The sequence below is a fragment of the Emydura macquarii genome, unplaced genomic scaffold, assembly GCF_026122565.2.
Source record: "Emydura macquarii macquarii isolate MOO-44397 ecotype Brisbane River unplaced genomic scaffold, CSIRO-AGI_Emac_v2 contig_1676, whole genome shotgun sequence".
NCBI lineage: Eukaryota > Metazoa > Chordata > Testudines > Chelidae > Emydura > Emydura macquarii.
In genome coordinates, this window is record NW_027131813.1 from 270,309 (window position 1) to 293,440 (window position 23,132).

The window sequence follows — 23,132 nt, forward strand, 5'->3', positions numbered from 1 at the left end:
TACAAGAATTTCAGATTTTATTTGGAGATTTTTTTCTATTAAGTCTTACTGTTAAAATGCTCATCTGTGCTGAAAGAGGCAAGTTGAGCCTCCTTAGTCTCTTTACTGTGAAAGAACAAGCTCAAACACAAAACTGATAAGCAAGTAGCTTGTGGTATATTTGCAATTAAATCACTTCCACAAATCAAGAAAGAATAAAATGCTTCAGCCAGGCTATATTCCTCCATCAGGATTTTCAGTTCAAAGTCACTGTCTACCAGTATTTGAATTTTTTTTTTTTTTTTTTTTTTTAAAGATTCAGTTCATTATAAAATTTAATCTAAAATCGCAATAGAATGAGTACAACTTTTTAGTTTTACAAAGCTTCAACCTGATTTAAATCTGAGTTTTAAATCATTGATTTATCATTCCACCCTGGCTGTATCTGAAAGATTACATTTAGACTTGCAGTTCTAGTATATACCCAGTGTTGCCAGCTTTGGAGAATGAGGGGAAATATTTGTATTTTTTATAAATATGTGCACCTCAGTTTACCTGTGATGATATCCTGCTGTGACAGCATAGAGTTAAATCAAAGGAGGGTGTATGGGGGAAACCAACAGGAAATAAAACAATGGTAAATATAAATTATCAGAGTCCTTGGGAAAACCAATGGAAAGCTGTTAATTGGGGAAAACCTAAACCTGGCTCCAAGTAGGCTCACAAATTTTACTGTTCCCCGGCCAAACCTAGGACCAAAGGGGATGCTAAAACCTTAAAGACGCTAGCTTAAACCGGAAGCAATTGTCAGCATCAGCTGGAAGTAAGTCTCTAACAGAGAGGCAGAGCGTGCTACACCTGCGCAGTCTGCTTCTCCCATCCCAGAAATAGAGGTAACTGAGCTGAATAGAACTTACTGAAGCATGCAAGGAAAGATTAAGGTTTAGTTAAGGGGAAAATATGCATATAGACCTTTTATTGTATTTACCCTTTACTCTGTCTACTCTGTATGTTTTAGGTGAACAAATAACGCTTTATTCTGAAGAAGCTGTTTTTGAGTCACTTCAATCAGCTAGCTGGTTACAGGTCCCCAAAGAAAAGGGGCTAAAGGTACTAAACAATTGGGACCGTCGTGTTAATGCGATTGGTTAATGGGGGCTGCCCCCAGAAATGCAGTCCAGGAGTGGTTGTACTGCAGAGTTCTGCCCTTTTGAAGGAGGTGCAGTAAGCTAGAATTGTCCCTAAAGGGGTGCACTTGAGAAGGACTAAAAGGGGTCTAAAGTGCATCTGCCCTGTATCCATGACACCAACTCTCCTGATTTTTATCACAAAGCTCACAATAGTTGGTGTTTTTCTTAAAACGCCAGCTCTGTCATGTGACTGAGAATCTTGCCTTTCATTTTTTTTTAAATTTATAGTCCTCATGGTGATGGAGCAAAGCTTGAATATATGCCCTTGAGTGCATCTTATCGGCTCAGAAGACAAAGAACCTCAGCTGTATTTTCAATATAATTTTTGAACACTTGAGGTTGACAGTACTGTTACAACTTGAAACAAACTTAAAAGGCAAAGGATGGCATGGTGTGAAAATGCAACAGGCTGCTCCATCTTCATACAAACATTATAGCTCTATCTCTAGTTCTTTTCTCCTAGATCTGTGACCAAATACATTTATTTCAATAGCCAGGGAGAGTTTAACCTATCCCAGGAAAAGCATTTTTCTCTTGGGGCCAATTAGTAGAGGTGGGCCCAACTTCAGCTGCATAAGTAGGTCCATAAGAAAAGGCAGGTCCAAACTCTCAACTAGGATATTCAAAGTCAAGTTATTTTTCTGTTAGTTAATGGTTGACTTTCATCTAAGGGAACACATCGACTCCAACCCCTGATGCCTGGCAGAATCCTAGCATGATGTTTGTTACAAATAGTGCTTAGAACTTGGAAAAATGGGTTGTCGTGATTAGATGTCCTCTTCTGTTCCGAGCTATTTCCATGAACTAAAATATTTCCTTGTAACCAAGTTGGGTTGTGAGATGAGCATTATGTTCTGTAAGAAAGTCTTTGCTGCAGTAAAGAACCCTTTCCTGAATCCTCAGAATAAATATTCCTTATGTCCAGAGATCAGCTCTACTAGCGCTGACACACTTTCACTGAAGGCTTCATCTTTGCACTCTCATTCCATGAACACAACAGCAGTTAACTGCTATTCACTGACACCTATGACAAACTACAGGCCTAAAGGGTAAAAGCATTAGATAGCTAGTTAATAGAGTCTGGTCATCAGTTACGACCTTTAGAGCACTCCCTCGGGACACCTTTTGAAGAGAGAGATCTATGGAGATCCGGAAAACCTGGGGAAAAAACAATAAGCTTGCTCCATATGGTAATTTGGAATCAGAAAAGTTTGCTTTAAGTCCTTTTGTGGGGAAGGGAAGCCTCCTGATATTGTGTATACATTATAACCTTTCCACAATTTGTACATGATCCTGTATCTCCTGAAGTCAATAGTGGTTTTGCTATTGACTTCAGTAAGAGCAAGATCAAAGCTCCATTTTTAGGAATTTTTTTGTATTTTTTTTTTTTTTAAGTTTTTAGCCTTCTAAGAAAGAAGCTTTCTGTGTTTCTTAGTAGACAGAGAAGTGTTACCTGGTTGCCCATTTTCATGTCAGTCAAATTTGAAACAGAAAGGTGGCCACGTGACCGGATACCTTTCAAAGGCACTGATAGAACAACAAGATAAGTCCATGTTACTGTCAGAAATTGTTGCCCAAACACTGTTACATTTAATTGAAAAATTAGCAGCACTTGCATATAGTATGAACAAATGAAAAGTAATGACAGTGACTGAGCTTGTATTATGAGAATGGTAATACTGTTAGAACAGATTCTCTTCAGTCCCCCAGTCCCAGTCGTCGTCGTGTGTCCCGTCCGTCCGTCCGTCCGCGCCCCCTCCCCCCCCCCTTTAGCAAAAGGCTGGCTTAATTTGATTTTCATTGCCTTTTGTCCTTAAGGAAATCTCAGATCAGTCTAGTTGTGGAATTGTGCCCCAAAGGAGGGGGGGACAGATGTTGGGCATTCAACAGTGGGTTTGAGTTTTAACTTCACATTTGCATCAAGCTTCATTAATTTGCTATCTGATGCATTTTAGAAAGCAGAGGCCACTGGTTCCTTTCTTTCTGTTTTTTAAAGCAGCCATGATCAATAGCTGGGTAGAAGGGAAAAATATTCAGAGGTGAGTGATGTAACCATCCTAAATTAACAGTGTCTGGGTTGCAGCACTGTTTTTCCCTGTAGGAATGCTGAAATGAACGGGTTTTTAGCCTCTGTATTGAACACCTGCCACTGTGTTTGAACCTTTTGTTACCCCTCTTAAAATAATGCCCTGGTTTATTTTCGGAATGATGTGGATACCGTGATTGCTTGCTTGCCATGTGCCTGCTCAGTTGAAGTTTAGAGTGTGGCATGTTTTGGGAGTCTGTGTGCTGAGCCTAGTAGCTTGCTAGGCAAGGCTCAGAGCTCCTTATCAAGGCTCTAACCTGCCATCTTTTGAGCCCTAATCCCTTTAGGATCTCTTGATAAGGGGGCAGGACTAACTCAGGGAGAACAGGTTTACAAAACCAGCTGTAAGTGACCAGAGGACCTAGAAAATGGGAGTTTTCCAAGGGACTTTAGAGAGAGAGTGAGAGAGCCAGGTGTACCTAATAAACATTCTCTAAAATTAGGTCAATGCTTCCTCTTTCCCCCTCTCCCCCCCCCCCCCCAAAAAAAAAAAACCAAACAAACAAAACAAAAACCCCAACAACACACATGCACACCAAACAAACAAAAAAACTCTTGCAGGAGTAAAAAATAATGCAGGCGGAAGTCCAGTAACAGAGTGGGGGCTATCCCGTTTATTGCACTGAATGTGGCATCTATGATTACGGGCCTGGTGGGCAGATAGCATGTGTGCACATTTCGTGCAAGCAGCTCATGGCCCTCAGAGACTGAGAGTACGGGCTCTTGAGATGAGAGTGGCTGAACTGGAGGAGACAATGGAGATAGAAGTACATAGACTACTGGGACACTGTAGAGTGGTCCCACCCCTACTCCGACAGCCTCTGCTGGTAAGAAGGAAAGTCTTGGGGAAGGAGAACAACAAGCTGGAATGGAGGGAAACAATCCCATAGATCAGACCCTCCTTCCATGTGTTGTCATTGTGTCATCTCACAGTGACATTACCTAGTTGGGGAAGGGAACTCCTGTTATTAGGAAGAGACAGGTAATAGTAATGGGGGGGTGCAATTATTAGAAATGTAGATAGTTGGATTTGTGATGATTGAAAGAACCATCTGGCGAATTGACTGCTGGGTCCGAAGGTTAATTTAGACCTATGTGCAGTGCTGGGCAGGACCTGATGGTCAGGGTACTTGTAGGTACCAGTGACCTAGGGAGAGGTAGGTGAGAGAGCCTGGATGCTAAATTTAGGCTGCTAGGTAAGAGAGACAAGTCCAGAACCTCCATGATAGCATTCTCTGAATTCTTCCAGTTCCATGCACAGGGCCAGTTAGACAGGCAGAACTGCAGGGTCTCCATGGGTGGAGGAGAACACTGGTGTTTGGAAAAGGGATTTAGGTTTATTAGGTACTTTTGAGAAAGGAAGAGCCTATACAGTAAGGATGGGCTCTACCTAAACCACAATAGAACCAGATTGCTGGCATGTAAAATTAAAAAGGTCATCGTTGAGTTTTTAAACTAAGGGTTGGGGAAAGCCAATAGTTGTAGAGGAGCACACAGATTGGACAGACATGTCCCTTAGGAAAGAATTGATTAAAGGGGATACTCTATCCTAGTAGAGAGGTGAGGATGGAAGTTGATAAAGTACAAGTAAGAACGGAAGAGAAACAGTCAAATAAGAGAGTTCCATTCCCTTACATCATGGCAGACAACTAAATACTGACACATTCTGGAAGTGTTTCTATACAAATACAAGAAGTCTAACTATTAAGATGAGAGAACGTTAGTGTCTGGTATTAATGAGGCTATTGATATAAAATGCATCACAGAAACCTGGTGGAAGGATGATGATCAATGGGGACATGATAGTACCAGGATATAAAATATATAGGAATGACTGAGTAGGTCATAGTGGAGGGGAGAAGTGGTACTATATGTGAAAGAAAGCATAGAGTCAAATATAGTACTAAAAAAAAAAATCTTAAGTGAATCAGCCAGTATTATACAATCACTACTGGATAGAAATTCCATGCTTGAATTATAAGAGTATAGCAGTAGGAATATATTACCAACTTCTCACCGGTATGGTGACTGTGAAATGCTCACTGAGATTAGAGACGCTACCAAACCAGAAACCCAATAATAATGGGAGATTTCAATTCTCCTCACATTGACTGGGCACAGGTCACCTCAGGAGTGGATGCAGAGAGAAATTTTCTAGGCACCATTAGTGACTGCTTCTTGGAGCAGCCAGTCCTAAAACCCACAAGGGGGGAGAGGACGTTCTTGATTTAATACAAAGTGGTGCACCTCATTTAGTCCAAGATGTGAATATAGCTGAACCACTTGCTAATAGCAACCATAATCTAATTAAATTTAACATCCTTGGGGGGGGGCGGATACCAAAGAAACCCACCACAGTGGTATTTAATGTCAAAAAGGGGAACTTTTTGGGAACAAAAAGAGGAGCCTAGGTAAATGGGAAGTAAAAGAAAGTGAAATGTCTGCAAGATGCATGGAAACTTTTAAAAACACCATAATAGAGGCTCAAACTGTATGTATAGCCCCCAAAAAGAAAACACACCAATAAGATGACAACAAAAAACTCCACCATGGCTAAACAGAATAAAAGAGGCAATTAGAGACAAGAAGACATCTTTTAAAAATTAGAAGTCAAATCTTGTGAGGAAAATAAAAAGGAACATAATCTGTGGGAAGTCAACTGTAAAAGTATAACTAGGAAGGCCAAAAAAAGAATTTGAAATACAACTAGCAAAAGACACAAACTAACAGCAAAAAATTATGTATATTAAAAGCAGGAACCCTGCCCCATGCTCAGTTGGGCCCCTGGACAATCAAGAGCCTGAAGGAGCTCTTAAGGAAGACAAGACCATTGAAGAGAAGCTAAATGAAGTCTTTGCAGAGGTGTCCTCTGCAGAGGATGTGAAGGAAGATTCCCACACTCAGCCCCACCGCCAGCAATTCCGGGCTGCTGGGCAGAATAGTCCTGTCCTGTCTCTTTCGCCTGCAGCCCCACCCACTCACTGCCACATCCTTCCCCCCCATCCCACTTGGTCCCACTTCTCTCTTCCACTCTCCCCTTTTCCCCAGGCTGCAAACAACAGTCGGGGGAGCTGATGTGGGGGAGGGACGTGATAAGCAGCAGCAGTGTGGGGAGAGTGGGGGAGAAGAGGAGGGATGCAAGCGGCGAGCAATGTGGGGCAGGCCGAGCAGTGGGGGAGAGGAGTGATGCAGCGAGTGGCAGGGCCTGGGGTGGAGTGTGGACGGAAGAGGCATGGGGCATTTTAAAGGGCCAGGCCTCTGGAAAATTTCCCTCTTTGCCCCCTCCCCCAGCCCATCAGCAGGCCTGCCCACACCTGAGCCATTATTTTTGGGTGACACATCTGAGGAAGTGTCCCAAATTGAAGGGTCAATAGAGGAGGTTTTGGAACAAATTGATAAATAGCAAGTCACCAGGACCAGAGAGTATTCTACTCAAGAGTTCTGAAGCAGCTGACATATGAAAGGAATAGATAAGACAGAAAATATTATGATACCACTCTAGATCCCAGGGTACACCCACACTTTGAATACTGCATGCAATTCTGGGTGCCCCATCTCAAAAAAGATACATTGGAATTGGAAAAGGCACAGAGAAGAACAAAAATAATTAGGAGTATGGAAAAGCTTGCCTCTAAGGAGAAATTAAAAAGAGTGGGCGTGTTCAGCTTGGAAAAGAGATGGCTAAGGAGAGGTATGATAGAGATCTATAAAATTGTGACTGGTGTGGAGAAGTGAATAAGGAAGGGTTATTTACCCCTTCACATAACACAAGAACCAGAAATCACCCAAGGAAATGAATAGGCAGCTGGTTTAAAACCAACACAAGGAAATATTTCAGTCGATGCACAGTCTGTCTGCAGAACTCTTTGATAGGAGGTGATGTGAAGGCAAAAAGTATAACTAGGATCAAATAGGAACAGCATAAGTTCATGGAAATAGGTCGATTGATGACTATTAGCCAAGATGGTCGGGGATGAAACCCCATGCTCTACGTATCTCTATGCCAGAGCATCCCTATGGCAGAAGATGAGACTGGGCAACAGAGAATGGAGCACTCAAAATTGCCCTGTTCTGTTCATTCCTTCTGAAGCATCTAGCACTGGCCATTGTCAGAAGACAGGATATTGGGCTAGATGGACCACTGGTCTTACCCAGTATGGCTGTTCTTATATTCAGTTCTGTTAGGTCCATAAGAGAGACTTGCAGTGTCCAAACACTAGATCTGTGAAAAACTAGTTGGTGACTTGTCAATATTTTTAGGTTATTGAAAGCTGTCGAAAGCCTGATAAAGAGAAATTGCTCTTATGTTTACTTATCGTATTATACATAAGTATGGAAAACATAAGCCCAACTATATATATAAAATGAGGGGATCTAAATTAGCTGTTACCACTCAAGAAAGAGATCTTGGAGTCATGGATAATTCTCTGAAAACATCCACTCAATGTGGAGCAGCAGTCAAAAAAGCTAACAGAATATTGGGAATTAGTAGGAAAGGGATAGATGATAGACAGAAAATATTGTATTGCCTCTTTATAAATCCATCTTATATCTTATAAATCCAAGATGCTCACATCGTGAATACTGCATGCAGATCTAGTTGCCCTGTCTCAGAAAAGATGTATTGGAATTAGAAAAGGACAAAAAAAATTCTTAGGAGTGTGGAACGGCTTCCATTTGAGGTGAGATTAATAAAATGAGGATTTTTCAGCTTGGAAAAGAGATGACTGAGGGGGATACAATAGAGGTCTATAAAATCATGACTGGTGTGGAGAAAGGTAAATAACATTTTCTTTCTTACTCCTCCTCATAACACAAGAAGTGTAGGGGTCACCAAATGAAATTAATGGGCAGCAGATTTAAAATGAACAAAAGAAAGTATTTTTTCACACAACGCACAGTCAACCTGTGAACTCCTTGCCAGAGGATGTTGTGAAGGCCAAAACTATAATAGGGTTCAAAAAAGAACGAAATAAGTTCGTGGAGGATAGGTCCATCAATGGCTATTAGCCAAGATGGACAGGGATGCAAAACTATGGTCTGAAGTGTTCCTAGCCTCTGTTACCCAGAAGCTGGGAATGGATGACAAGGAATGGATCACTTGATGGTTATCTGTTATGTTCATGCCCTCTGAAGCACCTGGCACTGGCCACTTTTGGATGACAGGATACTGGGCTAGATGGATCATTAGTCTGACTCAGTATGGCCATTCTTATGTTCTTATCTTTGTTATAATGTACAAGGATGCCTTGGTGTCCTGCAAAGCTGCCAAATAGGAAACTAAAGAAATAGGTGATCTCAATTATGTGCTTGAATTTCACAGATAACGTTAAGATTGAACGAGAAGTATGAGCAGCAGGCCAGCACTTTTAATGCTAAACAGAAGTCTGAAAAAGGTGTTTCATCCTTTATAGCTCTATCCACAGTGGGGCTCAAACTTTTAAGAGTTGTGTAAACTTAGCTCGAGCATGGTTCTAATACAGTTTGGGTTCATCCATGGTGGTCATTCTAGTCATACCAAAAACTGTTTTGATTAAAACCTTGTTTAAAATGAAATTGGGAACAGTAAACTCTAAAGGCCACTGTTAATGGGACTTTTACTTAGCTTTTTTACAAAATAGAATACTTAAGGTACAAAATTGAGAGGTAACAAACTTTAATGATTGTACACATCTAGCTTTAAAAGAAACCGTGTTTGACTGTATAACCTCTGGCTGAAATTTCAAAACCTTTGGTGCCTAAAATTAGGCTCTTAACTTGATATTTAGGCACCCAAATTAAAGTTGGTGGATACTGGAGTTGCTCGGCATCTTTTAGAAATTGGACAACTTCTGTTTAGGAGTCTAACTTTAAACAATAAGATTTCAAAACTGCATCCTCAGTGGGTATGTCTACACAGCAGGTCTCAGAGCCTGGATTTAGAGACTTGGGCTCGTGCTATAGTGCTAAAAAATAGCTGCATAGATTTTTTTCCAACTAGGGCTGGAGCTTGGAATCTGAAGGCTAGGAAGAGAGAAGGAGGGAAGGGGCTTCAGAACCTGCTGGCACCTGAATGTTTACACAGCTATTGTTTAGTGCTGTAGCACACCGCATTTGTAGGCCCAGGCTCTGAGAGTTGCTGCCTCTGGATCTGGCTTGCTGTGTGAACATACCCTGTGTCTAAATTATTTAGGTGAGTGTGGGGATGTTACGTGATTGATGTAAGTTGCTACAGTGTGTGTGTTATGAACCAGAGCCTAAAAGATTATATTAAATAGGAATGCCTTGGGCTCATAGTTCATTAAAACATCTTTGAAATCTATTCATTGTGGTTGGCAGATTATCTTCATACTGTGTAACTTAGATTTTCTTTGTTGTCCTTGTTTGTTTTTTTTAAAGTATAAAGTGCCATGGATGCAGTTTCATTCTTTGAAGAGGATACCGATAATGTCTTTACCCATGAAACATTTTGTGCAATAGTTTATATAACTACAATTGAAACATGACTTAAAACTCTCTGCAAACTCTTCAGCTTGGGATTTGGAGGGCTGAAGTCAAACTTCATAAAAAGCCTGTGCTTATTCCACCATTTTCATGTTCTCACTTCTGATCAGACTATCCAGTTGTCACGGTGTCTGGAGTGGTTCACTACCAAGAGTGCCAGCCTCCGGGCAGACTGTCAAAAAGGCAGGGCAGAGACCCCCAACGGATCCTATGTTCTATAATTAGATTTCACCAACCCAGTAACCAATATGAACTCATGAAGCACTGTAACAGTTTATCATGGAGTCAGACATTCCCCTTTGCCATTCCAGTCTATCCTGCCATCCAGACAAGTTGGACTTAGTGATAGATGGTTGCTATACACCAAAGATCACAAAAGATTCAGGTTGTTTCCAGTCCCAAGAGACCAGCCACTAAATCCATCTTAACCATATTAACACACAGATGAACTGGACTCATTTCCAGCAATGAATTTGTCAATGCCTGGCTGAGACCTAAATCCTTGGCAAGAGCTGGCATCTGGTCTGCCAGTATGCCACTAGTTATGAGAGGTTTTTTGTTTTGTTTTTTTAAGTAGGGCCTTTCTTTGTGCTACAGAGACAGATTGCCTGGATGTCAGATCATATTTGACAGTTTTATCTCATGAGTGAGTTACAGTACAAGTTCTTTCATCACTGATTTAATATTGCTCTTTGTTAGTGTGGGTAAAGAAGACAAGGTCTTGTGGCAAAACTTCATGTTCTGCAATTCTTTGGTGTTCCTTGTCTTTGTAATATTTGTTTTGTGCAGTTTCACAAGGCCTAGATCGGCAGATGTAAGGAGTTTTGTAGAAAAGTCAGTAGGAGAGGCACAATTTTAATCCTTTAATGGCATTTCAATTTTTCTTTTAAAAAAAAATCTATATCAATAGTTCAACTTTTTGGATTTTAAAAAATAACCTGCTGCAAATACTAAAGTTTCTATCAGTAAGCCCCTGCTGACTGACATAGCTTTTATCCACTTTATCATAGAATCAGAGTTGGAAGGGACCTCAGGAGGTCATCTAGTCCAACCCCCTGCTCAAAGCAGGACAAACCAGGACTAACCTCAGCTAAATAATACTTTATTGGTATGTTGAAAGAAGAACCAGCATACTTGTGTATGCATCTTTTTAGCTACTTTTTCATTTTGTTGTAGTAATATTTCGTTTAAAATATGCTTTTTAAAAGAAAAGCCTTCTGTGACTCTTGAGTGAGTTAAGACTTGGTATCTTCATTCTTCCCCTCCCACATTTGATGGATCTTACACTTTGTAAAAGGTTTTCTGAAAATATCTAGCTTCCAAATCATATTTTCAGTTGCACTTAAATTTCAACACTTGATTTTGTGTTTTTGTTCTTCTAGGAGTGCTTCAATTCATAGTGAATGTATGCTGCTGCTTTTAGATGTTTACACATATTCTTACTTGTAAAGTGGTGTATGGACCCAAAGCAGTTAAAAGCAATTAGTGCATAATCAGAGTCACAGTCTCGATGTAGGGCCTCAGTTACAGGGGAAGAAAGCAGAACCCTCCTTCTCCATTTGTTTTGTTGCCCCTGCTGTCAGATTGTGAACTGATCACTCTTTTAACATTTTCCCTAACTTATTCATTCTTTCTTTAGTTCATTTAAGTCAATGGGACCTACTGGTGGTTTGTCTGAATTGAAAGATTGGCCCAAAAGGTAAAGCAGTGTTTCCCAAACTAAGGCACTCCCCTAGAGGATGGTGGGGAGTGCAGCCAGACCTCTCAGTTGCTCTCCAGAGTCTGACACTTGATTGTTTAAAATAATCAGTCTCTAGCTGTTATGGTTGTTTAAAAAAAAATCTTTCAAAATGTGACCCAAGTGTAAAAAATGCACTGATGTTTTCCTGAATTTGCAAAGAGCTTGAAAAAGATAGCTCTTTTATGTGTAAATTGCCCAATTCATTTCAATAGCCACTAACTCAGAGGCCAGTGATGATTTTTTTAAAGGTAAGCATTAACTATTTCACTGCTCATCAAAACATGTAAGAAAAGATATATCACATTTGAAGATATATCACCTTGAACAGTCTTAAAGGCGGCAATGTTTGAGGTGTCTTGACTACTCCATTGCACTGATTTTCCAAATTTTCAGGTGGGTGACTCCTTATTTGAAGCCAATAATTTTCACAACCCCCTTACACTTACTGTAAAAGTATGAGTAAAATAGCACAACAGCCTACATAATTTGTGTGTGTGTTTGTTTCAACGAGCTGACAGAGAATACTTGAACTTGAAGGGTCAGGATGTGCAGAAGTGAGATTTTCTCTGCTTTAGAGTGTAATAAGAATTTTGATGCTTCACCACCTCCATTGACTACCTTTTTATGATACACACATGCATACATCCATGATCACAACCCGCTGATTGAGAAGCACGGCTATATTGGATTCAAACTTTCACTGTGAGTCTACAGGATTATAGGTCCTACCACTCTCAGTTCCTTTCCTAATACTTTGGCCATCTGATCTCAGCACCCTTCATTCTTTTTTACTTTGTTATTGGACCATTTGCTCTGTGACTTTTCAAGGTTTGTAGGTTGGGCTTTAGCTTTATTAATGCACAGACACATTTGTTAATAGGACTGCGACATTACTCAACTCTGTGCTTGTCACTGCCTCTTTGTATCTTGGGTGTAAAAAAACTTAAGGAAATTCTTGTCTAGAGAGCCCAGGTGAGTGAGGTAATATCTTTTATTGGACCAACTTGCTGGTGAGAGAAACTAGCTTTCCACCTTGTGTCTCTAATATCTTGGGATTGACATGGATACAACAATACTGCATACAACAATGGTTCTTGTCTGCTCACTTATGTATTGTTCTCATGTAAACCCTGATTAAAAGAAATCCAGATTAAAATTGTGTATCAAGTAGCAATAAAATGGTATTGAAGTAGATATAAAATACATCTGTTGGTGGCTCTGAGAATCCCTTAATTTATTAGCAGGACAAGCTTCCTCTTCTTCGTCTATGTCAAAAACGTAAGTGACTTCTTCCCCACTTCTGACTGGGATGTCAAGGAGCTCTGCCAGACAAGCCAACAAATCCCCAAACTCCCAGTGGGAGGAGAGAATGATATTGTAACCATTTATTAGATTAGGTGTAAGGATTGACCTTTGTGGCATGTAGACTGCCCTATATTCCCCAAATCATCCTCCTTCACAGATTTTGTCATCCTGTTCACTATCTCCTTCCAGTAGATAAAAAGAAACCGGAAATTCTGCCCATTCTCAGACCTCCTCTTCCTCACACAAAAGTTTCCACATATGGAAGTTACATGAAGGTTTATATCATTGCCTTATAAATTCAGTGCAGTAATGTACATCCTGTTTACATCTGACCTAGGCAAGTTATGAAATTTAAGGAAATTCTTATATCTATAAATTGTGCTAAATAGATACAGTTGTTTGCCAGAGCGCTTCCACCAGGAAATTGCTACTGTTGACCATTCTCTGAAGAATTGGGAATCTGAGAATGCAAAGGTTCTCATACATGACTGGAATTCTTGGAGTATATTGCCTCTGAAGATCCATAGTCACTCCTGTAATCCAATAATCTGGATTCCTCAGGAGGAAGAATAGAATCAAAGTCCTCAGATCTGAGAAAACCAGAGGATCATAAGAACAGTGATCAAAATAGCAGAACTACTGATGAGGTATCTAGTATAAATTAAGATATTTTAGCCACTGTCTGCAAACAGAAAGCTTTCACATCTAGAAATATTGATGCTGATGTATGGCTTAATCAGATTAAAGTAGTAATAGTTTCCACTTATATAATCAGCGAAGTGTCTTAATGTTTTTGGAGAATGCTTTGTGCTTGAACAAAATGGTGGCAAGTTTGTGGATAGTTAAAATCAACTATGTAATTTCATATGACTCAATATACAGAATGTCTAAAATCCTATGATGTAAATTGTACTTTTCCCACTCTATGCATATGGGTGGCATAGTGTAACTGAAAATCTTCTGGACTAAAATGGAATCTTGAGGGTAAATTCTGACTGGGCTTTGCATACTTCCACTATTTTTTTTTAAACTATGCAACCTGTTTTCAGTTACTATAAAGCAAATGATTGTATGTGACTTGAAATTACGTAAGTGCCACGCTTTTGGGAAATGTGCTTTGAGCTTTTGGATTTTAAACACCTAATTTTCTCAATTTTATATTTCTAGGGGAATAATTTCAGTTTTGTTACATTAGTTGTAACAAATGTGAAAGAATCTATGGAAGTAATGGACTCAGTTTAAGACAGATACTCTTAGTTTTAATGGGTTAAAATAGAAGTCCAATATATAGACATTAATTGATTTGCCTTGTCCAATGAAATGTATTTTCCAGAAATGAATGTAACTTTATTTTTAAATAGTTTTTCAATATTTTATTATTTTTTGTCAAATCTTAAAGTATTTTAAAAGTTGAGATTTGTTTTTTTTAACTTGAAGATTTTAGTTTGTGGGTTTTTTGTTTAATATGAAACTATGTAATATATAATAAAATAAATCGTTTCACCTGGAACCCTTTTGAAATCCACCAAGCATAGATGTGCTGAACCCAAAACGGCTGATATAATCCAGATGAATACGATGTTTGTATTAAAGTATTGGTTTGCATTTAATCTATGCAGTGAAGATTTCACTTATTTGCAATAGTAAACAATGGTGCCACATTTCTATAGGACTAAGCAATACTGTACATTCACAAGTCTGCAAGATCTTTGTTAGGGTACAGTTTATAACTGGTGTTGTTTTAAGTTTTACTCTTTCACTGATTATTTTCAGATTCGAGGATATTTTGTGGGAAATAGATTAGACATCTTCAAACACAGGGATGTCTAGTAGGTAGTACTAGGACCAACCTAAAACTCCTTTTGCCCTGATTGAAATTAAAATGATGATGTGCTGTGATTCAAGCACGGAATTAAGCATGACGCTTTTCTGAGCATGTTCTGTGAAACAGGCAATGTAATGATCAGTAGATCGTTGGGGGCTTTGGTAGCAGAGGCATCATTTCATACTATTAATATAATGGACTAAATTCTATGATGGTGTAAATCCCCTAAGTCATTTATAGATATGCCAGTAGAGAATTTGGTCCAGTATACAGGGAACAGGCTATAAATATAAAATCTATCCAAATCTTTTATATACATGAGGAAATGATGCTTCCCACCATTTGTTCCACTAAGTTAGTGCCCCATTTACACGTTCCAAAGCTATTCAAATTGTATAAAATGTAATTCTTGTGCAGTAATAAGGATAATTTTTTGAAAGCTTAACTTAGTATACTTGTCTGATTAAAAAAAAAGAGTGGTCCACTCCAAAAACAAAAAACACAACCAGAATTGCGTACAATACCTCCTAGGAAGCTTTCAGGCCAGTTTTGCATGGTTAAATGGACAATATGGAGAACTCTATAGTGTTGTCAAAGGCTATCAACATCAGTAGTTGCTTTAGGGTAGAAAGTGGTGGAAACTAGATGAAAAGAGATGCTGAACAAACAAATGACAGTGGGCAGGTTGACCTCACTTGATTCAAACAGGAACTCAAAGAAGAATAGTCTCATGATAATGCTCATTGTGTTTCTGGTTTAGTCATTAAAAAAATCTATGTCCATGGTGAAGGAATGCCATGTAGTGATTAAAGAAAAAGACTGGCTGTCATGAATTCCGATTTGTATTCTTCTTTGCCACAGATGTGCTGTGTGACTTTGGGAAAATCACTTAACCTCTCTGTACTTCCATTTCTCTCATCTGTAAAATCAGGATAATTATACTTGCCAATGTCACAAGTAAATGCTACTGTTTGTAAAGGGCTTTGAGATCCTTGGAGGGGAAGACACTATAAAGATACAATAGTAATTATTATAACACTTTGTATCTTCACTGGTATGCATCTCTACTGACAGTATGTTGTATATCAGAGAATGAGATGCAATTTTGTAAACAGCAGATGATCAGCCATTCTGTTGCTTTTATAAAGTTATCTTGATACAATAGCTACTGAACCCTGCTTGATGATCTTGTGAACTTTATCATAGTTTGTTTTCCCAGTGTTAATTTAGGGCATTGTATGCATGTTATTACATTAATATCATCACACTGCTTCCTGATTTTACTCTAAATAAATATTTATGTTGCTAATAAACAGGAAGTGAGTTAAGATCCTATTGGGTGATGCACAGCTCTGGTAGTGCCATTCTGCTCCTCCGACTATTTCCTACCTTATTTAATGGCAGATAATATACTGCCAGTGGAAGTACTTTCCAACAGAAATGGGGAGTTCAATGAAGGTTGACCAGAAGGTGGAGATCTTGAGATGGGAAATGGCTTCTTGATCATGGACATCTGAAACAGAGGGTATTTTTTTAATTATGATAGTTTTAGTGAAAGTGGCACGTCAATAGTTGTAGGACACTAGAGTAGTGTAAAGCAGGGAATGTAGAGTGAATTAGCTCCACTTGCAGCAAAGTGGTGGGATGTTTCAGGCAAACACTACCAGCCTATTACACATCCCTAAAAATAAGTTCTTTTGAACTTCAGCTTGAAGTCTTGTTTTGTTTTGTTTTGTTTTGTTTTTTATGGTTCCTGTCTTGCAGCTACAATTTAAGAAGTTCCCAAAAATGTATTGATCACAAACTTTGTCAAACTAATGCACATGTTGTTGGGTAATAGGGACTTCGGTATAAATTGTGATTGTTTTCTTTATGAATCATCCAATGGGGAGTTTAATAAGAATCATATAGTAGCACCTTGCTGACACACCAAGCCTCTATGGCAGTGTTTCTCAACCTTTTAAGTAGCAAGTACCCCCTAACTTCTGAAAATTTTAATAAGTACCCAACACTCAATTTTCCATGGGATTTTATATTTAAAGACTAGTGTGAGCCATATGTTGGAAGAAGGGCTGAGTATATAAGGCAGTGATATGACAGATCTAGTGTGAGTAAGGTTACCGTCTCCCCCAGAAGCTAGTGGCTGCCGCCCGCCTCCCAGCTAAGACTGGGTGGGAAATGGACTGCTGCCGCCTGGCTTCCCCAGAAGTTGGCAGCTGCCGCCCACCTCCCCTTCACTCTGTTTTTCCCCAGGTACCCCCTGCCTGTCTCTCGTGTACCCCCAAGGGGTACGCGTACCACAGGTTGAGAAACTATGCTCTGTGAGACGGAAAACAAGAATCTGCTCCTCATTGGACAAGGGAAAAGGGATTATTGAATATGTTCCATGATATGGAGGTGTCTATGTTGTTGACTTTCCAACAGAAGTTGGAGCACATAGGTTTATGTAGTTTATCTCTATTCACAAATTGCAAAGGCTCATTTCTGAGCCTATATTTCAAAATTGTTCAGCATACGCCACACAAAAGACCAGAAATACAAGACCTCCCGGCGGTTCATTCTTTTTTGTTTTATGCTACACCAGCCTGCACATTATTCTGTCAAGTTCTATAGAACTATGAAACAAAGGAACCCTGATGATGTTTACTTTGGCTCAAGACTGAGACAGTTATTTTAAATTTAGTTAATAGCTGGAGATGGTTTGCAACATGTTCTTTTCTGTTTTCCTCTCTCTAGATCCCTCAGATGAGTCGTCCAGACCTGATTCTCTTTCTGATGAAGTATCTTATGGCTCTAGTAGTTGGGATTCCTTCTGTCTTTTGGGTTGGAAGTAAAAAGACCTGCTTTGAATGGGCCAGCTTTTTTCATGGACGCAGGAAAAAAGAGTGAGTTCCGATATGTGAAAGACTTACCAGTGTAATATTGGCAAATAAACCCTTTCTTCCTTGTAATCGTGGGAGAGCACTTCGAGTTAATCCTGTCCAAACCAGCTCCTTCTTGGAGAGGGAAATAGAAGCAGAGATCGCTTGCCTAGAAATGCTGCACTGTATATTGTAAAAACAAACAAAAAAACCCTGTCATGTATTTGCACCAGATTGACAGAATGGTAACAGAATCAAATTAACATGCTTTATCTATTATCAAGCTATTTTGCTTCATTGTTCTGAGAGGAAATAGGATACACCATGATCCCAAACGTTTTATCACTTCCTGAAGTGTGCAGTACTATAGCTTCCTTCTCTATAAGCACCATCTCCTCAACTACATGACTGATCCTCTGTATTGAAATGAAGCAAACATTTTTTCAACCATGATTCTGCAGCTATTGTGTGCACTTCTTAATCCTTCTGTTGTGCCCCTACCAAAGTACAGTTTAACAAAAATTAATTACAGTAAAAGCTTCCTGAAGTGACCTCTCAATGGACTGACAAATCCACTGCTTAACACAAAAGTAGTCCACTAACGACAGAACAAAATTGCATTCAATATAGTTGGGGCAGATTTTTAAGGCAAAAGGCAACCTAATAAAGGTGGTCACTGGTATAAGATTCACAGCAATTTAGTATGATTAATACATCTTTTATGTACCCACATATACCCTTTCAGCTAAGGCAATACTTCCTAACCTGGACATCCCTGGAGGTGATAAACTAGTCTGGATTGAGTAGGAGGCAGGACAGAGGGTCAGAGCAACAGGGCAGAGAAAGCTGCATGACACCAGTTGCACTATCCTAAATGTTATCCGTCAGTTAAAATAGTAGGTGGCTTCTGGAAGCTGCCAGGCTTGTTGCCATGTTCTTGTGGTGGCCCTTACTGTTGCAGTAAAGCAACCCACACACACACCAGCCTTCTGGCCCAAGTTGTGTTCTTCTGTTGCTGTGGTAGTTAGATCAGCAGTGAGATGCAGAGTTGGTTTGTCTTCACAGGACAGCCCCTGGCCAAGTAGACTGTAATATTTTGATAAGTGGGAGAATGAGAAGAAGGAGCTATCAGATGAGTGGGAGACACTGGGGCAGGCGAACAAAGTCGACAGCTTAAAAATCAGTTGTTTCCATTCTACAAAATGACTAAAAAGAGATCAAATGGACAGAAAGATCATTGGCACCTCTGCCAGAGCATAGCAAAAGAGAATACCAAAAGTGCACCGATCCACCAATCCAACATGGAGGGGGGCTCCAAAAAACTAACAAGCCTGGGAACAAGATTGTATATTTTTGTACTTCACAAAATATGCTGCTCTTATGGACATTTATAATTCAAGTTTTAAAATATCACGGTGGGGAAGGGAGGGACTTTTCCTGTTTATGTAGATGACTGCCTCTGCAGAAATCTGAGCATGCTGATATACGGCACTCTCTCAAGGATGTTCTTGTGGCAATACCTCTGAACTCTCCAGAGGTAAGGCCACAAGGGAATTCCACGTTTAAAAGAAAATTATACTACTACTAGTTCTTGCATGGTCCATAGGATTCATGAAGCTTCTGGTGTCATGTGAGTTAACGGCAAATCTTTTATTTACATTGCAATTATGCTACCATATGCCCTACATGCCTAGGCTAGAAGAGCAATTACAGGTTATGGGACAATTCTCTAAGCACTGGCCAAAATACTCAAATCGGAGTGCTTAAAATCAGGCAGCTCAATCTGTATGTAGGCATCTAAATAAGTGGCCTGATCATTCTGCTTGTAATATTTTGACACTGATATGTGTATTAAAGCTATATGTTTAATGGTAGCATAGGCCAGTTTGGAAGAGCTTTTTGTGATCACTTTGCTGTATTTTTATTTTAATATTAACTATTCCAATTGCATGTTTTGACCAGAGTTGTAAATGAGAGTCGTCAGGTGCTGCAGGAGCCCGATTTTGCTCAGTCACTTCTGAGGGATCCTAATACCCCCATTATCCGAAAGTCAAGGGGAACTTCCACCCAGGGGACTTCTACTCATGCCTCATCTACTCAGCTGGCTATGATGGATGACCAGAGGAGCAAAGCTGGCAGTGTCCACAGCAAAGTAAGCAGTTACCATGGCAGCCTCCATAGGTCACGTGATGGCAGGTGAGTTCCATGCATAGTTAAAAATTCTAATGTAAATGGAATCAGTGAGCCTCTATATTCAGGAGGAATTGTGTCACTAGCTGCACATTTTCATTTGGCTGCGCTTTGGTCACCATAAAGTTGGAGTCTGAATCTCTACTAATATTCACCTTCCCAAACCAATGATTAGTTCCTCTCCCTTTGGTCCTTACAGAACTTTAATATCTGGGTTGGAAAAAGGAAATGTACCATAACGTCTTTCAATAGCTATGTTAGTGTATGAATTAGTCTGAAAGCAGCCAGTTGCTGTCTCAGTAGAGAAAGAGAGAATGTGCCGTGTGTGTGTGTATAGTATCTATTGCATGGGAAACGGAATCTCTTCCAAAGTCAGTGTAGCATTTGAGCATTGCTGCTCTGTACACTACTGAGAGTTTGATTAACAGAAGAGCGCACCAGGTCCTTAGCTGGAGTAAATTTTCATAGCTCTACTGAAATGTAAAAAAAAATAAAATTGTAGCTTAGTTGAAGTGGCCATTGGGTAGCCTGTATTTACTCACCAAATTATTAATTACAATGTTTGTGTGGTGCTGTGATGAGTATCCTTATCCTCATTTCATAGATGGGCCGGGGGGGGGAAGGTAAAGCAATTTGCCGGAGGTCACAGACAAGTTCAGTGGCAGAGCCAAGTAAAATAACTCTACTGTTTTTCATAAAAATATATCACTATATATGCCAAGAGTTAGTTATTTACTTACACACACTCTTCATCTGTCTCTTGCCTGAGGTCATAATGAAATTGACCTTGTTTTTATAAATTAGGTATACCCCCTGCAGCTACAGAGGCATAGAAGACAGACTACCTCATGGCAGCATGTCACGACTGACTGATCACTCCAGGCATAGCAGTTCACATCGGCTCAATGAACAGTCACGTCACAGCAGCATCCGGGATCTCAGCAACAACCCAATGACCCACATCACACATGGTACCAGCATGAACTGGGTTATTGAAGAGGATGGAACTAGTGCTTGATTTGCTGTCAACGTAAAGGAGAAGTTCCTGCGATAGTGTAACTTGGAGTCCATTTCTCAGTGATGTGATAATACTCGGTATTATCGTGCTTCCCATCGGTGCTGATTTTGCGTATCAGGAAGCTGAAGTCTGGCCTTGCCTTTTTAAAGCCAGCTGTCACTGTGCTTACATCAGAACTAGGATGTTCAATGATCATCAATCTGGAAATTAACAAACGTAAAAGCTAGTGGTAGCTTCATTTTGAACATACCAGTAGGTAATTATTAATTATTTATTTGATAACTTCTTATTTTCCCATCTTACATCATAGCTGGATTTCTTATTAAAAATCCCCAAATGCTTTGAATTCCAGTAATTGCTACCTGTGAAGACTCACTGGCGAGGTCGTGTTAAAAGTTCCAATAAGCAGAAGGAAACTCTTGAATATTTGAAGGAGTTCTTCCATAAAACCCTTTTTGTCTCTGATTAGATAATAAAATGGTACTTGTTGTCATTACGCACAAAGGGAGGGCTGCATATTAAATACTGTAGAAAGGACATCTGTGAGAAATCAGCAGGCAATTTTAAACAGTTACACTGGAAATACAACAAAAAATGAGCATTCTGTAGGAAGAGTGGCAACTCCAGTGAAGATTGTCAGTTCTTACAGAATATTTCAGGCTCAGTTGTTAGGGTGTAGGGCAGGGAAGGCATGGTTTTTTTAAAAAATAACATACGTTTTCCTTGCTTTTTTATGGAATACTATTTAAATTTTCTACTTGTTTACAATTTTTTCTGTGGGGAGAGGTGGAAAACTCAGTTTGAAGCCAGTTACCAAGGTAATATTCAGGTACCCATTTTTAAATTAACATACAAAAACTGAGATTCCCTGTTCCAGGTTCCCCCATCCTGTGTTTTAGAGGTCAGGATTTCCCATTTAAACTAGAATGTTCAGCCTCTCTCCTTATGGACCTATAAGAACAAATCCTGATCCCAACCCCTGCAGCTTGGGTATGGAGGGGTGGGTGAGATGGATGGAGGGAGTTTATGTGGGGACCCACCAGAAGACCACAGAACTGTGCTCTGATGGCTGCCTTTATAGTAAGTAGGTTGGAGAATGGGAGGTTTAGAGTAAATGGGAGAGTATTGAGGAAGGAATGGAGCAGTGGATCCATGAATGCACAGATCCACCAGCCAGACCACCCTGTCATAGGAAGGAGGTGACAGGACAGTCAGGAATCTGCTGCCACTCTATGGTCTTGGAGGTGTGGCAGGTTTTCACATTCCCCTTCCATAGGCCCCAGCCAATTTAGGTAGGGTGTGCACGGGAGAGAGTATTTGGCTTATATTATCGGTCTCTTCTATCCAGCACACCACTAGTGTTTGGAACAGAGAATTCTCTGATTTTTGTGGCAACATGAATAATTTTGCTCCCCTTTAGGGTATATCATGTCTTTGTGGACGTTGCAGGCAAAGTCATGTCATGTTTTAGATGGTACAGTAGATCTGAAGCCGCTATTGTAAGTTTCAAGTATCACTCACTGGCCATGAGGAAACACTGGTTACATTTGAACCTACCTCAGTCATTACTGTAGAATACTGCTGGGAAATATATGCTTATTTTTTTTTCTTTGTCCTAATATTCATTCCCTTTTTGACCTGTTTGAGGCATGTTGAAAAGGCTTTGTACGTGCTTGGATGGCATAACCTCAGGGGCAAAAAAAAGGGCAAAAACCCAGGATATGTACTTCAGAGGCTTTTTAGAGCAACAAGACTTAGGCTGTGCAACCATTATTCATTTTAATTATGCCCCAATGACATAACAACAAATCATTTAGCCATGTTAGTTTTTAGAATCAAAGGTTGCTCGGGGAGTTGCCATGTCTTTAAAAATCTGTTTACTATAAATTGCTTTTCCCAGCCTGACCAGGCTTTGCTCCAAAAGAGAGGCATGAACCAAAACCAACTTCAAATAAAAAACTTTGGAACCTACTCTGTACTCTCCCCACTATGTAAGTCCCATAATAATGATAAAAGTTACTGTGCACACATGCCTTGACGGCAGAATAGACCCTGTAATTTCTGTTGGATTGGCTGTATGGATAGCTAACTGTCATGATCGTGTCTAATATTAAGTCTGATAGTTCTATATCGTCTCTTTTTAAAGCAGATGGGTATGAGATGTGTTTGAATGACTTTCAGGTTGACAAACTTACAATTCCATATTGCCAACCATGAGGAAACATGTTCTTGTTTTAAAAATTAGCTAAAACTGAGCAACTGTTCTCAGTGGTGGTAGATGACAGAACAAGGAGCAACGGTCTCAAGTTGCAGGGGGGGAGGTCTAGGTTGGACATTAGGAAAAAGTTTTTCACTAGGAGGGTGGTGAAGCACTGGAATGGGTTACCTAGGGGGGTGGTGGAATCTCCATCTTTAGAGGTTTTTAAACTGTAGCTTGACAAAACCCTCGCTGGG

The 23,132-nt window shown here is 39.8% G+C and overlaps 1 protein-coding gene across 1 annotated transcript in view; it reads left to right on the forward strand.

The window, feature by feature from the left end:
- The window catches only part of FZD3 (frizzled class receptor 3), an 83,625-nt gene extending 62,613 nt beyond the window's left edge, over positions 1–21,012 (forward strand). The window contains exons 5-7 of the mRNA XM_067556158.1: positions 17,346–17,494; positions 19,433–19,666; positions 20,465–21,012. Coding sequence (XP_067412259.1) covers positions 17,346–17,494; positions 19,433–19,666; positions 20,465–20,678 — 597 coding nt within the window. The 3' untranslated portion in view covers positions 20,679–21,012. The remainder of the gene's footprint in view (positions 1–17,345; positions 17,495–19,432; positions 19,667–20,464) is intronic.
- The last annotated feature ends 2,120 nt before the right edge of the window (positions 21,013–23,132 follow it).